Genomic DNA, 16,049 nt, shown 5'->3' on the forward strand with positions numbered 1-16,049 from the left:
GAAGGCAAAAATTATTTTAGCATATAAAATCCCATTAACCAGTTATGATATTATACCAAAACCATAGCATAACTGGTTAATACGTTTTTACATGCTAAAACTGAGACCAAAATTATTTGTTTTACTAATTTCTCCAAAACTACAGCACCTCAGTAAGTAAAACTTTGAGGGAAGCTTTCTACTATCATAATCTTCAAACTGTGTAAGCTTAATGTAAATTTGTGCAGACATTGTGTTTTGTGTTAGGAAAAAGTACATAGTCCCTTTAAAGGCAACTTTAATAAAACAAAAAAATGTACAAGTTACATACACTGATGTACCGCTTACTCAGATTGTGGGGGCAAAAAGCACCAACAATAGGTATACTCATCATCATGTGTTTTGTAAAGAATGGTTATTTTAAAGGCAGTGGACACCATTGGTAATTACTCAAAATAATTATTATCATAAAACGTTACTTGGTGATGAGTAATGGGGAGAGGTTGATGGTATAAAACATTGTGAGAAACGGCTCCCTCTGAAGTGCCATAGTTTTCGAGAAAGAAGTAATTTTCCACGAATTTGAATTTGAGACCTCAGATTTAGAACTTGAGGTCTCGAAATCATCCATCTAAACGCACACAACTTCGTGTGACAAGGGTGTTTTTTCTTTCATTATTTTCTCGCAAGTTCGATGACCGATTGAGCTCAAATTTTCACAGGTTTGATATTTTATGTTTATGTTGAGATACACCAACTGTGAAGGCTAGTCTTTGACAATGACCAATAGTGTCCACTGTCTTTAAACAACTGTGGAGGGATTTTTTTAATAGGCAGATTTTACAATGAGTCAGTACTGTTTACTCTCAATGGAGGAAGGAAACCACATTGTTGTTATTCTTCGCATCGGGTACCAGACTAAAGCCACAAATAACAATTTTTATGTACATGTCTACAGTTTGCAAATCAGTCTGTTCGCTAGATTCACTTGTCCATTCGCAAACACTCATCAGTCACTGTAATCTTGAATAATCCACTCAATCAAAGAAGCCCCGTGAAATTTTTCATCCATTCTCACCTTGAATAGCGTCTATTTTACCATTTTACAATGTGCAATTTATAGTCAAAGTATTCTCCTTTGTGAACTCGTTGAGTTATTTGCCCCGCGGCATTTGCTTTATTTACTTAGACCTCCACTAGTTTGATGCTCAGATTTTGAGAATGAAAACTGTGAATTTGAAGGTTTTTTTTTCAAGCTCAATGGAGATGCTTTTCAACACTGAACTTGTAAGCTGGACCATTTGGAGTGAATTTTGACTGATTCGGGTGTTGTAAGGCTTGCATCGTGTGTTTAGTGGGCAAGTGTTAAAGGAGAACTGCTTGTTTTGCTTGGCAAACCATTCTTTCCTTAACATACAATATTAATTGAAATTTACAATGTACTAGCCTTTACAATTTGGTGCTTTGTCTTTTGAAAGAGCAAGGGCACCAAGGTATTTTCTCTTTGGTAAAGGGCACTTCTATTTAAGAAATTTGTTCCAGAGTATTTCAAGATGTAGTACTAGTAGTAGGCCTATAAAACTGCAGGATGGAAGTGTGTGTCACTGTATGCCAGGTTTGTATTGCCCACTTTAAAGGAACACGTTGCCTTGGATCGGACGAGTTGGTCTTTGAAAAGCGATTGTAACCATTTGTTATAAAATGCAGTAGATTACAATGATCCATCCACACAAATTTGCCTCGAAATTGCGTGGTTTTCCCTTTACTCTGAGAACAAACACGGTCGGCCATTTATGGGAGTCAAAAATTTAACTCCCATAAATGGCCGACCGTGTTACTGTTAGTCGACGAGGTAAAAGGACGCCGTGCATTTTCGAGGCATGTTTGTGTGGATCATTGTATTCTACTTTTACAACATCTTTCTACCCATTATGCATTTTATAACAAACGGTTACAAATGCTTTTCAAAGACCAACTCGACCGATCCAAGGCAAGGTGTTCCTTTAATTGCCTCTTAAAACCAGGATCAGTCTCACTTGTTAAAAGGGGGTCTTGACCTCAAACTGTATGCTTAGTAGACTCTGGACAAACAATGGTGTCTCAACAAGATTTTGCAAGAAGGGTCACTCAGCTGAAGGAGAAAAGAAAGAGTGTGGGCTTCATGTATGGTGTTGTACTACTTGTAACTGGACTGCATTCTAATGAGCTCATGATGCTTCATCAGCCCAGAACTTCCACTCTTTGGGGCAATAAGTCATTTTCTGTGGCATCAACCTGGGTGTGGAACCAACTCCCACTGACTGTCAAATCGTTTCCATCCATCACAACATTCAAGACAAACTTAAAATCTCACCTATTCAAACAGGGGTGCGTTCCACTCGCGCAAACGTTGCCAACAGTTGCGCACGTTCGCCAACAATTTCAAGTGGAACGAGTTGTTTGCCGCCACCGTTGGCGAACGTTGGCAACTTTAGGCGAACATACTTCTGAGGTGTTTGCGAGTGGTTTTTAAAATGGCGGACAAGCATACCGTATTATTTCTTTGTCACAAACATAATTACATTGTATTTTCAGTGGATGATAATGCAGATTTGGAATAAAAAGTTCATTAATTGATGTAATGATGTCAAAAAGAGGACTATTGCAGCAAAAACAAAGTAAAAAAAAAAACTACGTATGGTGCGCGCCATCTTCATTTTAGGGCGCCGCCATATTGACATCGCGTATAAGCACCAATCGTTCAAAAGATAAAAAACGTTTGCGCGAACAGTTGCGAGTCGTTTGCGCGAGTGGAACGCACCCCAGGCATACATGTACTCACACAATCCTCAGTCCTAATTTGTCTTTCTCTCCTCAAGCGCCATGAGCGCCTTCCTGAGGCGGATACCGACACTCTATTAAGTGTTCTTTACTATTTATTATTATTATTAATGAGGTGATCTGACACACACAAAAATATTGAAGCTGTTGTGTACATAATATGCTATTCTTATACATGTACCTCATATTCATGACCGAGAGTTGAGTTCTAATACTGGTCCATTCATCATCACGTGCCAGGTGTCATTTTTGCTAATTGTACAGGGCGCATGCAAGTAATCACGCACATGGTAAATGCGCATGACAAAAAGAATAGCGCCCGGGTAGCCCGGGAGCTATTCTACTTGTCAGCAGCAAATTTGTGGTTTTGGAATCGTGAGCAATTGATACAGTTTGTATGTTTTGTTGCTTTAAAGGCAGTGGACACTATTGGTAATTGTCAAAGACTAGCCTTCACAGTTGATGTATCTCAACATATGCATAAAATAACTAACATCAATCGGTCATCGAAGTTGCGAGATAATAATGAAAGAAAAAAACACCCTTGTCAACACAAAGTTGTGTGCGTTTGGATGGTTGATTTTGAGACCTCAAGTTCTAAACTTGAGGTCTCGAAATCAAATTCGTAGAAAATTGCGTCTTTCTCAAAAACTATGGCACTTCAGATGGAGCCGTTTCTCACATTGTTTTATACCATCAACCTCTCCCCATTACTCGTCACCAAGAAAGGTTTTATGCTAATAATTATTTTGAGTAATTACCAATAGTGTCCACTGCCTTTAAATACAAGAAAAGTCGTTCAACGAGTATACGTACTGTACGTGTAGCTCCGTGGTATAATGGTGTAGAGAATTTTGTTTTAATATATTTTGTACAAATGCAATTGCAAATCACAATTGCACAATATGTTTTTTTGTGCATATTATTAAAAAGCATGTAGCTTGAGATTGATGTACACCACAGAGTATGGCACAGTATGGTGTAATGTCTACATGGTACTGTTTGAACACATGTCAATGTAATGTCAGTGTCATCTCAGCATGGTTAATATTACACATTGCATGGCTCGATTCTCCTTCTAGGAATCTTAGAGCATGTCAAGAGTACAAATGTATCCAGTGACAAGAAAGTTCAAGCAATCTCCCTATCCTACTATGTAATAACAGTCAGTGGTACATTGGCAGGGCTGTATGCTTAGTTTTTGAAAGGGCAAGGGCACCAAGGCATTTTCTCTTTGGCAAAGGGCACCCTATGAGGAAATTTCTACAGAGAGCATTTCAAGGGCACCAAGGCATTGACAAGGGGCAATGAAAGCAATCGCCCCCGTTGCCTCCGTGAAGTATCAGGCCTGCATTGGCTGTTGCCTGTACAATGTAAGGACAAGTGAAATGTCATAATTTTGTGCTAAATAAAGTATCATGATGCTGCTAAAAAAAGTGCTGTATATTTTATAGTGGCCTGGCAACATCAATGGTCATTGGTAGTGTAGTATAGTAGGCTCCATCGTGTACAAAATGTACATTGTAGTAAGGTAGATGTGGCTATGATGGGCTATATAAGGTCACAATGCAAAAACAAGTACTGTATAGGTGAACATGTGTAATGCTGAGGGTGTATGATCATTTCCCAGTGGGGAAGTCTGGAATTTATCAACAAATTAGGGTCAAGGTTGCCATGAGCCGTGCAGTAAAGGTGGGATTCATCCATGGTTTCATGGTGTGACGACTACATGTAAAAAAAAAATACAAAATAGAATGGACATATTGTAAGCTAGGCCAAAAAAACTAACAAACAGTTGATCGTCCCCGCCCGCATCCTTTTTTTGGGCCGCATCCTTTTTTTTACTATTTGTTTTTTTTTCCCGATTTTTAATTTTTAATTTTTTTAGTTTATTTTATTTTATTTTAAAATTATCAATCTTTTCAAACGGACTGCCCTAGGAGCTTTTCCCGAATCTAACGTGATGCTCTCGAACACTTGTAACCGTCTGTTTCATAAAACAATATTAGTGACTGCCTACCAGCAAACCTTTTTAGTGTTATCCGACCCTGTTAGTGTTAGTGTTAGCACAGGTCTTCATGCAACAATAGGTAAATGACTTTGCGGTTGATTCAAACTGAAGAACTGGTGGCCTGTTTGATTTGAAATACTAAGCGGGAAGCGGCCATCTTGAAAAAAAATAGTAAAAAGTGAATAGTAAGGCCCTCATCCTCGTTTTTTTTTTTTAAATCCGGACGATCAACTGGTAATTTTTTGACTTGGCCTTACAGTACATGTACAGGAGACTGCATTTATAAACCAAGACCCATCTCTCTGTTGGGACCACTGATTTCAAACAAAATGTGCAGTAGTGTATTAAATAAAACAAACGATGTTGGCAGAACTTGTTGTAGAAAGTAGGCTTGTCTTGCTTGGTGGTGGGTGACGTGAGTACAATGGTGTTGTTGTGGAGGTACAACATTTATGTGCAGGTAGCCCACCTGTAATGTAGTTTACTGTAGACATCATTTACAGGCACATTAAAAAAGTTGGTCCAAGTAACAAGAGTATTGAAGCATAGAAGTTGTTGCCTGGGGGGAAAACAAATAAAAATGTATTAATTTTGTTTACTTTTTCAATGCTAGAATTACCTCAGAAAAAAAATGTTTTCCCAATGTAGAATTTAACCTTCTTACATACATCCGATGACAAAGTCCTGTTGAATGTAAAAAAAAAATCAAACTTTTAAGTTTTGTTTTCTTCATCTAAGCACGCCATGATGATGTGAATATTGTAAACCTCTTCCTTCCCCTATCCATATTGCTCTATCAACATAGTGGGACAGCAGTTGTTTTCATTCAATCACCACAGACCATACACCTTGTGTGTAACCCCTCTATCAATTGCCCTTAATCCAACTGTATTGTGATTCAGGACTGTCTTCCTCAATTAGTTTGCGATGAAGTCATGGCTGTCCACAGACAGAAAAGGTTGTAGGATGATGTACTCAGTGACATAGTGATGTGTGAGCTTATGTTTAATCCACATGTTTTATAATATGCACCCTTACCGTGTTTTCCTGTCCAGCGTATAAAGCCTGGTTCATACTTCCTGCGAATGTGAATATGAATGCAACGCAATGTTGACATGAATTTGACGTCACAACTCTGTTTTTCGCAGCGATACCGTATGTATTTGCAAGAGAGTCTAGCACAACTCAACTGCTGCCAATTATTCGTTGTGAATATGTGACGCAAACATTTGTATCGCATTTCCATTTGCAGGAAGTAGGAACCAGGCTTAAGGCAGAACACCCCAAATCATTGGAACAATAATATTGTCAACATGTATGCGTGTACAATCGAATGGCGCACGGTGTAGATTTGCTGTGACCGCACAATGTAGCAGAGCTGTTCTCCTCAATGCCGCAGAAAGTTACCTAAAAACCAATCTGATTGATAAAAAAATTGATAACGTTTAATTCTGGGCCTGGTTTACATGATGTATAATACTGTAGAAATAATGTTTCTTTTAAAACCATACATTGTAGAGAGCTACGAAATATGCAGTCCTCTTGTTTTAGATTTAGAGCAAAAGAAATAATTACACTCAGGTTGATGAACGATGTCAGACCTGGAAAGAACTGTGAGAGACTTATGAAAGTCTAGAGTTGAACTGTTGGAGGATTGAAGAAAGTGATAATAGGCTGCTGAGTCATCGATGAGGCGTGATGAGGCGTGATGTACGAAGGATTGTATTGAGAGCTTTTCATCTTAAAATTGTAGGCTGACATGTGTACATCACAACATGAATGTTAAGTCAGTGTACAATGTACAAATTACACTCTACTGTCTGTAATGTACTTAGTAGCATCTCACACCTTGTGCTGTAAGCTTTTTGTAAGGTACCGTACCTAACTGGTCTAGTAACCAGACTGTGCATTTTAATTGGCCAAGGATGTTTTTGTTGTCATGGTTGTCTGGGATTGAGAAATTTAAGACCTCTCCTTACATATATCTCAATTCAGACTTTTAAATTCTGTGATGTTAACAACAATAAAATAAAATGCTGTACTTTTCTCAAATAAATAAGTCTTTGATCTACTTCTCTATACGTATAGTATATCACTACGTTTGTAAATGGATGGCGCTTTGTACAAATGTTGAAATATTATTTACTAGATGAACAATTTGCGTTCATTACATGTAAGTGAATTTTAGTTTAAAATCAGTTCACAAAATAAAAATACAGAAAAAAAACTCATCCTGAAATCATCGCTCTTCCATCTTTTTACGACCAAACGCATTCTGAAAAGTATGCATAAATTATAAGATACTTGGCTTATCAACAGGGGATGTACAATGTAATTTAGACACATTAAAGAGTGTTTTGCATACTAACAAAAACATGATGCAAATAAACTGTGGTGTACTAACACCTTAGAGTTATATAAATAAGAACTAGAGGGCGAACTGGTGATGCTGCTTGCACAAACGCGACGGGATCGCAAGGAGACACGCGCGCCATTGTGTATGCGCAGTGAATATGAATTACACGTTGGAGTTTGTGTTTATTGAGCGCCTACGCGATGCTGTTTTGTCAACTTACAAAATGGCCGCGGAAACACACGCTGTGCGATGCTGTTTTGTCAACTTAGAAAATGGTCGCCTGCGCGCATGCCGGGCCGTGTTTAAAGGCCAGTGCGCCCTCTGGTTTTATATATAACTCTATGACTAGCACAAGACTGTACAATGAACATAGTGTTGTACCTGTACTGTACAATGTATGATGTAATTTATAAATTTGTGCAGGTATTGTAACAAGAAATCAGGCAGGGAAGAGGCTCATGCAGACACGGCTTCCATAAAGTGACTGAAATCCAACAAAAAGGTTTCTCAAGAAATGCCTGCCCTAGACAGTCCTAGACAGCTGTAAAAACCCTGAAAGTCTAGATGCCGACTGCAGACATAATGTGTGAATCATGGTCCAAATGGAGCACATCTTGTTCTATTTCAGACGTGGCATGCTTGAAATCTTATATAAAGGGATCGAGCGGGCTGACTGATACTTCCTTAATACTAGGGGCTTAACGTCATCAGCCATGTTGCATCATAGGTTAAGTACATCAGCCATGTTGCATCATAGGTTAAGTACATGTTGTACAATGTAGCCTACATTTACATACTTGTTGTATACGCTACTGTTTGAAAGCCATTGGACCCTTTCGGTACAGAAAACAAAATAAAAGTTCACAGATTTATAAATAACTTACAGGGTTTAAAGAAGGTAGTGGTGAAAGACTTCTCTTGAAATAGTAGTCCATGAAATGCTTTACATTTTGAGAAAACAATTAAACAATATCAATTCTCAATAGCGAGAATTACGGATTTATTTTAAACACATGTCATGACACGGCGAAACGTGCGGATACAAGGATGGGTTTTCCCGTTATTTTCTCCTGACTCGGACGACCGATTGAGCCTAAATTTCCACAGGTTTGTTATTTGATATATAAGTTGTGATACACAAAGTGTGAGCCTTGGAAAATACTGTTTACCTAAAGGGTCCAATGGCTTTAAAGGCAGTGGACATCATTGGTAATTACTCAGTATAATTATTAGCATAACACCGGACTTGGTAATGAGCAATGGGGAGAGGTTTAACACACAATACGACTCCCTCTGAAGTGACGTAATTTTCGAGAAAGAAATCGTTTTCCACGAAGTTGCGTTTCAAGACCTCGGAATTAGATTTTAGACAACTTGGGTGTTTTTCTTTCATTATTATCTCGCAACTTCGATGACCAATTGAGCTCAAGTGAGATCACCAAGTGAGAAGACTTGTCTTTGACAATTAATACCAATAGTGTGCAGGTTGGTTTTATTGGGTGTTTTACTTTTGAATTCACTTTGTCTATAATTAACAAACTTTTAGCACAGTCTTGGAATTTAAACTTTGAGAGGACGTGACTTACCATTTTTTATTTTGGAAAGGGCTAATAATGTAAATTGGTAATTTCTCTCAGATTTGCCTTTTCCAAAGGAAAAAAACGTGTGGGCACTGGATAAAGGGCTCTACAGAAGTCCTAAACCAAATACCATTGACAATTGACAAGGTATCCCGATCATGGTAAAAAACGGGAGAAAAACCAATGTACACCAGTTGACATGTAGCTCAGTTGGTTAAGTGCCACCACATTAATCCTATTGTTGTAGGTTCAACTCCTGTTGTTCCTAGTCAATTTTAGTCCAAATTATTTTCAGTTTACCCAATCCAATCAGTTTCCCTCGAAACATATTACTTGATGAGACCATCCAAGATGATAAGAAAAGGGGTCAGGCGAGCTGAAGCTTCATTATTTTAGTGATGCTTGATACTTCACGGAGGCAACGAAGGCGATTGCCTCCGTTGCCCCTAGTCATTGCCTCGGTGCCCTTGAAATGCTCCAGTAGAAATTTACAATTTACTCATAGGGTGCCCTTTACTAAAGAAGAAAATGCCTTGGTGCCCTTGCCCTTTCAAAAACGAAGCATCAGGCCTGGCAATGGTTCGCAGTAAAGATTTTTCTCAGCTGATGGTACATTTGGATACCATGTGTAAGTACACTGTAAGTTCTTAATCAACATTCCAATGAAAAAGGGATCTCTGTTGCCATAGTGACCAAACCCCATCAAGATGTGTGTAGTACACACAACATGATGTAGGTTGGTGTTAAGGTCACTGTCTATTTATACATTGTAAGATGCATTGATACAGTGTGTGTTGATGTAACAAATCATATGCACCCGATTTAAAACAATTTTTGTGGAAACAGTATTTTTTCCCCCAATTTTATTTACTGTGACAAACATGGAACTGTGCATAGAACTTCGTAGAAATATAATTCTTGTTATATTATGGTCCTTTCTCTGCTTTGTATTTTCTGCTTTAAAACAGCTTTATGAAGTTGGGCCCTTGTCTTTGAGAATTAATACCAGAATACCTTATATAAAAACAGTACGTGTACAGGTGCAAAACAAACTCTAATAAATGTGAACATCTGTAATTTTGAGCCACTTGGTCGTTTGACACCCAGAGTTTATCATCATTAAGGATATATGCCTAGAGGGTGCATTGTTGATAAATTGAATCTTCCTAAGGGTCACACAAGGCCATGATTGTAATTCAAAATATTGCAGTGCATCAACTACTGTGCATGGCTTTTGTACGTGCCGTACTTCTTGAATGCAGATTCCAAATTGTCTGATTTTGGCAACTCAAAGTACCTTTGAAACAATTTATATATAATATAACCACCCTGATAAAACATGAACTTTGTTTTTAGCTGTTTTCTGATACAAGTTAGCATGAGATTCTTCCTACTTTGTAGACTTATTTCCGCTGATTTTTTTTTTGCCCTTGGAAAATTTTAAAAATTGTGATTAAATAGGCTATTAAAAAGCCTACACCATGTGTAAAGAAGGTCATTGCTTCACTCAATAAAATTTGCCTTTTTTTCCCCCAAGAATATTATGCCTAAATACAGCTTTACATGTACTCTACTCTGGCACTCTACATACATTGTACGTGTACTGCAATAGCTGAATAGTGCATACTGTACATATGTACACTGTACATTAAAATTGGAGGGTTAAACTGGTGATGAACTCTCTAAAACCAGTGTGGTTTACGAAATACATTTGACTTTTTTAGTTGACAAACACCTGGAAGATTTATTTATGAACAAGTGTGAAATAATTTGTGCATGAGTGGTTTTCAATAATCGACTTACATATATTCATAAAAGGAAAACCATTGAGAAAAATTTCTGCAGTAGTCACAGTTTCCTACATGTAGGTTGTTGTCAATGTCTGGACTCGGGAATGCATGCATTGTCAGTCCACCCGCAGAACACTCGATTTAATAAGTCTCCTTTGTAATTTATCTGCGCGAGTAGGCGTGATTGTTCATGCGTGACCTCGGTTTGAATACTAATTAGTACAAAGGGCTTCTGAAATTCAGTCTTTTTCTGCCTTTTCTGGAAAGTCTCAACCAAAATAATATACCAGGAAATTGAGACAAAGAGCATATCTGTCGTTATGTATTAAAAAAATCGGTGCAACTCATTTTTTAAATAGAGAAATTTGTATGTGAAAAATGGCTTCAAAAACGGAGAAAACAAGTCACAAAAACACGGCAAATTTTCCCGTTATGAACGTCGGCAACAGTCCCCAATTAGTGTGTATGGATAGATTATTTCATATTCTACCTGGAAATGTTTAAACCGAGATCGGATCGTTCCTAGTCCAGTCAGGATACAGCGATTTCCACCGTTAATCCAAATCTCACCTTATGAAAAAGCCAACTATTAGACAGAATGGTTTTCTTGCACGGGTGATTGGCTGACGATGACATCATCGACTGATAGGGCAGCATGCTGTTTTTCGTTGGCATGGTACCTTGACCACCAAGCCTAAGTTAGTCAATAACAAAAACGCCCGTCTATACCATGATCAGCTGATTTTTCATGTGTGATTGAGCCATCGTTATCCTCCTCTTTTGCAAATTAAAAAGTTGCATCTGACTGCTGCCAATAGAAAAAACATACAACTTAAATACAAAAGGAAATGCACCTTACTTTTTAAATTTTGTTTTCCGTCAATCCATCCGGCAATGATGATAAAACTTTTTAAAGGTAGGCTCATCATACATGTTGGTTAATACCCAAAAACTGAAATAAAAACTAACTCGGTGAGAAGAACTGCAGGCTCTGTCGGATTTGTAGTATAAACTATTTTGAGAAAGTATATGTGCCCTTCGAAGCAATATGTTTTGGATAATTTCTCATCCGAAAACATACATTGAATCTGAGAAACAATTTATGCATGAAGCGTTTCTCAGATTTCTGAGGGTTGGTGTCAATTCAGAAATGCTGCGGCCAGGATGTGGTTTTGTACCTGTTGACGCCTCACTAAATGTGAAATGGATTCGACCCTTGTGAAAAAAAGTAAACATCGTGACAGTATTTTGCTATTTTGCAAATAGACACTGTATTCTGCTGAAAACATTCACATGTGACTTTTAATGTATCTTTCTTTAATTAATCTTGTCTATAACAATCTACCTCAACAATCTTTTTATTGTTTATTATCGCGACAGCGGACTCTGTAAACTGTATTATACAGTACCAATCTACATGTATGACCTGACCATAAGAGTTTGGCTACATGAACAGGATCTGAAATACATTCAGGCTTCATTTAGAGTAACGTTTTGTTTCCTTCTCTTTTCTTCCATTTTCCATTTCAGATATTTCAAAGAACAGATTTACAGAAGTACCGGATGAAGTGTGCGAATATCTTTCTTTGGAGAGACTAAACTGTTACAATAATGCCATCAGAATCGTTCCAGAGTCGTTTTCTAGGTTACTTATGCTTACATATTTAAATTTAAGGTGAGTAACTACATTATAAGGAATTTTAACCAGACTTGAAGGCAGTGGACACTATTGGTAATTACTCAAAATAATTATTAGCATAAAACCTTACTTGATAACGAGTAATGGGGAGTCGTTGATGGTATAACACACTTTGAGAAACGGCTCCCTCTCAAGTAACGTAGTTTTCGAGAAAGAAGTAATTTTCCATTTAAAAACTTGTTTTCGAGACCTCAGAGTTAGATTTTGAGGTCTCGAAATCAAGCATCTGAAAGCACACAACTTCGTGTGACAAGGGTGTTTTTTCCTTTTATTATTATCTTGCAACTCCGACAACCAATTGAGCTCAGATTTTCACAGGTTTGTTGTTTTATGCATATGTTGAGATACACAAAGTGAGAAGATTGGTCTTTGACAATAACCAATAGTGTCCAGTGTCTTTAAGCCTGGTTCATACTCCCTGCGAACGCGATACAAATTTCGACATCACAGCTCCGTTTTTGCTGCGATTATTTTAGAGGATTTGAACTGTGCTCAACTCTTTTGAATTATTCGTTGCAAAGTTGTGACGTCAAAATTTGTATCGGGCTTTATGTTTTTGTAATCAGGGGCATTCTAAATGGTTTTATCTTTATGATTTTTGTAGTTTGTTGTTAAGAAAATAAAACTATACACACTTCTTTTAATCATTTTTGGAAGCCATGTTTGTGATGCTTTTGGACACCCTGTCATCCTCTTTAAATTAAACTTCTAATGTAGGGGGGGGGGGGTCACTGCAAATTAGCAATCAGGATTCCTTATTTGTTCAACTTCCAATTTTTGTAACAATTTTGACATGATCATAAAACCTCCTGGCCTTAAAGGAACACGTTGCCTTGGATCGGTCGAGTTGGTCTTTGAAAAGCGTTTGTAACCGTTTTTTATAAAATGCATATGGGTAGAAAGATGTTGTAAAAGTAGAATACAATGATCCACACAAACATGCCTCGAAATTGCGTGGTTTTCCTTTTACCTTGACGACTAACACGTCGGCCATTTATGGGGGTCAAAATTTTGACTCCCATAAATGGCCGACGGTGTTAGTTCGCACAATAGAAGGAAAACCACGCAATTTCGAGGCAAACTTGTGTGGATCATTGTATTCTACTTTTAAAACATCTTTCCAACCATATGCATTATATAAAAAACGGTTACAAACGCTTTTGTTTTGACCAACTCGTCCGATCCAAGGCAACGTGTTCCTTTAAACTTACCCAGGGCCAATGCGGCTGCAATGCCCTGCAGGTGCAGAGTTGGTCGCGTTACCCTTAGAAAAATGAACCTGTCATCATGGATATCTTAACTAGCGAGTAGGCCTACATTTCTTCTTTTATATTCTCAATTAAATTGGTTGATTCTTTTGGCCTCAGTGCCCCTTGAGTCATTGTGAGTTAGTCCTTGGTTGCCCCCAGAAATTTTGATAAAGGCATATATCCAAAGCAGCCTGCCCCTTTTTTCCTCAAAAGGTTTAGGCCTGAAAACCCTATGAATTCTGTCTAGAACCCCATGGTTAACACACACACACGTTGAACACATTGTCGTCCCTCTGTAACAAGCTTCAAATGTCAAAGTCAATAATTGAGTTCTTGTCCATAGTCTAGACCTTGGCGATTCTGTATTTAGATTGTTAATGGAGTTAGAATTTCACTCGGGAAAAAAAGAAAATGGCCTTGCCTATAAATAAGATCAAAATTCCAGGCCTTGTGTGCCTCATCGCATGAAATTTCAAATACAGAAACATTCTCATTCTTATTTATTTGTTTTCACTTCTGAAAAACAAATTACAAAGATACAGGTCGCAAACGTTTTGTAGAACAAAAAATATGTATAGGGTCAATATGTTTTATTTTTGTACACATGGTCATGTATTAGAGCTTGAAATTAACATCAGACTGCAGCCCAGAGGCCAGTTATTTCAGTGTCAGGCCGGTGAACTCGCAACCGGAAAAGCCGTGTTTTCCTATTGAATATAATTCTGGTAAAAATCTTTCAACGTGATCAAGTGGTTTAATTTTTAGACTGCAGGAATTTAAATCACAAGGTTGTGCCAGATTTCGAATCCTACCAAGCCATAACTGCTGATTTCACAATGACTAGAGCAAGTTTTTACATCTAGTTACTTGATCTTACAGTTTCTTAATTTGTGCAATTTATAATCATAGACATTAACAGCAGTTGACACAGTTGGTAATTACTCAAAATATTTAATAGCATACAACCTTACTTGGGTAACGAGTTATGGGGAGAGGTTGGTAGTATAAAACATTGTGTGAAACGGCTCCCTCTGAAGTGTAGTAGTTTTTGAGAAAGCAGAAATTTTCCACGAGTTTGATTTCGAGAACTCAGATTTAGAATTTGAGGTCTCCAAATCAAGCATCTGAATGTACACAACCTCATGCGACAAGGGTGATTTATCTTTCCTTATTATCTCGCAACTTCGACGACCGATTTAGCTCAAATTTTCACAGGTTTGTTATTTTATGCATATATGTTGAGATACAGCAAGTGAGAAGACTGGTCTTTGACAATTACCAATAGTGTCCAGTGTCTTAAAACCAACTGTTAGTGTGAGAGAGATCAGTTATTGCCAGCTTGGTGTTTATAATATAGGCCTATAAAGTATCCTCTCGTTGGAGTTTGCTGTGTTCCCTAAATGGGAATATCATCTAAACAGAATTGAGTACAACAGTCCTCTTTAAAATGAGAAAGTTTCACCTTTGCTGCACAGACAAGTTTACTTACATTACAGCTTTGAAACACCTTTTTATGTTGTCACACTTGCCTCTGAAAATGGCAAGTGACATTTCAACTGGTCTTTGTTAAGCAAAGTAATCAAGCCTTCGGGTTGTGATTTAGTGTCTCGGTTATGAAAGCAAGGGTTCAGGGTGTTGGCCCCACTGATCTTTCCACATAAAGGGACTTTTTTCTTGATGGAAAACATTCACCCACGCTGTCAGGTATTGAAATGTGGTGAAAAATCAACAAGACTGTAGTAGTCCGTTTACTCTCAATCCAGAAATGTGGATTGAGATCTGGCATTTGTGTCGGAACCATACATGTAGTAGATCAAGATCTTGTGTCATGTTTTCGCCAGTGCTTGAAGTATTGGTAATTACTCAGAATAATTAGTAGCATAAAACCTTACTTGGTAACGAGTAACTGGGAGCTGTTGGTAGTATAAAACATTGTGAGAAACGGCTCCCTCTGAAGTAAAGTAGTTTTCGAGAAAGAAGTAATTTTCCACGAATTTGATTTTGAGACCTCAGATTTAGAATTTGAGGTCTCGAAACCAAGCATCTGAAAGCACACAACTTCGTGTGACAAGGCATTTTTTCTCTCATTATTATCTCGCAACTTTGATGAGCGATTGAGCTCAAAATTAATGTTCACATGTTTGTTATTTTATGCATATATGTGAGATACACGCCTGGTCTTTGACAAAACCAATAGTGTCCACTGCCTTTGATCCAGCTCTGATTCCATTTTTGTTTCAAAAAGACAATCAGAAACCTGTCAATCCTAGCAAAACCGGAAATGACCACATTGGATTGCTGTGTCTGATCCACCTTTGTGTTTGCACTTTTTTTTCTTGAATCCTCTTTGCCGAATCTGACCCACCAATTGAAGAGTTCAACCCTTCTCAAAACTTTCGAGGGCTGACTTTTATTATCTTCCTTGAAAATTGTGTAAATCAGTGTTACATGTACTACACTGACAATAAAACACCCATAACAAAGACATTGTATGTACATGTACCTTTGATCACAAATCTTACTCACACCTCTGATCATACATATGTAGCTCCATGCTCTGATTA

The 16,049-nt window shown here is 37.8% G+C and overlaps 1 protein-coding gene across 5 annotated transcripts in view; it reads left to right on the top strand.

Annotated features, from left to right (window-relative positions):
• Positions 1-16,049, top strand: part of LOC139944740 (leucine-rich repeat and calponin homology domain-containing protein 1-like) — a 67,932-nt gene that overhangs the window by 6,729 nt on the left and 45,154 nt on the right. For all 5 annotated transcript variants that reach the window (XM_071941794.1, XM_071941795.1, XM_071941796.1 and 2 more), the window contains exon 2: positions 12,067-12,211. In XM_071941794.1, the coding sequence (XP_071797895.1) occupies positions 12,067-12,211 (145 nt within the window). The remainder of the gene's footprint in view (positions 1-12,066; positions 12,212-16,049) is intronic.

The sequence above is a fragment of the Asterias amurensis genome, chromosome 12 (assembly GCF_032118995.1).
Source record: "Asterias amurensis chromosome 12, ASM3211899v1".
In the NCBI taxonomy this organism is placed as follows: domain Eukaryota; kingdom Metazoa; phylum Echinodermata; class Asteroidea; order Forcipulatida; family Asteriidae; genus Asterias; species Asterias amurensis.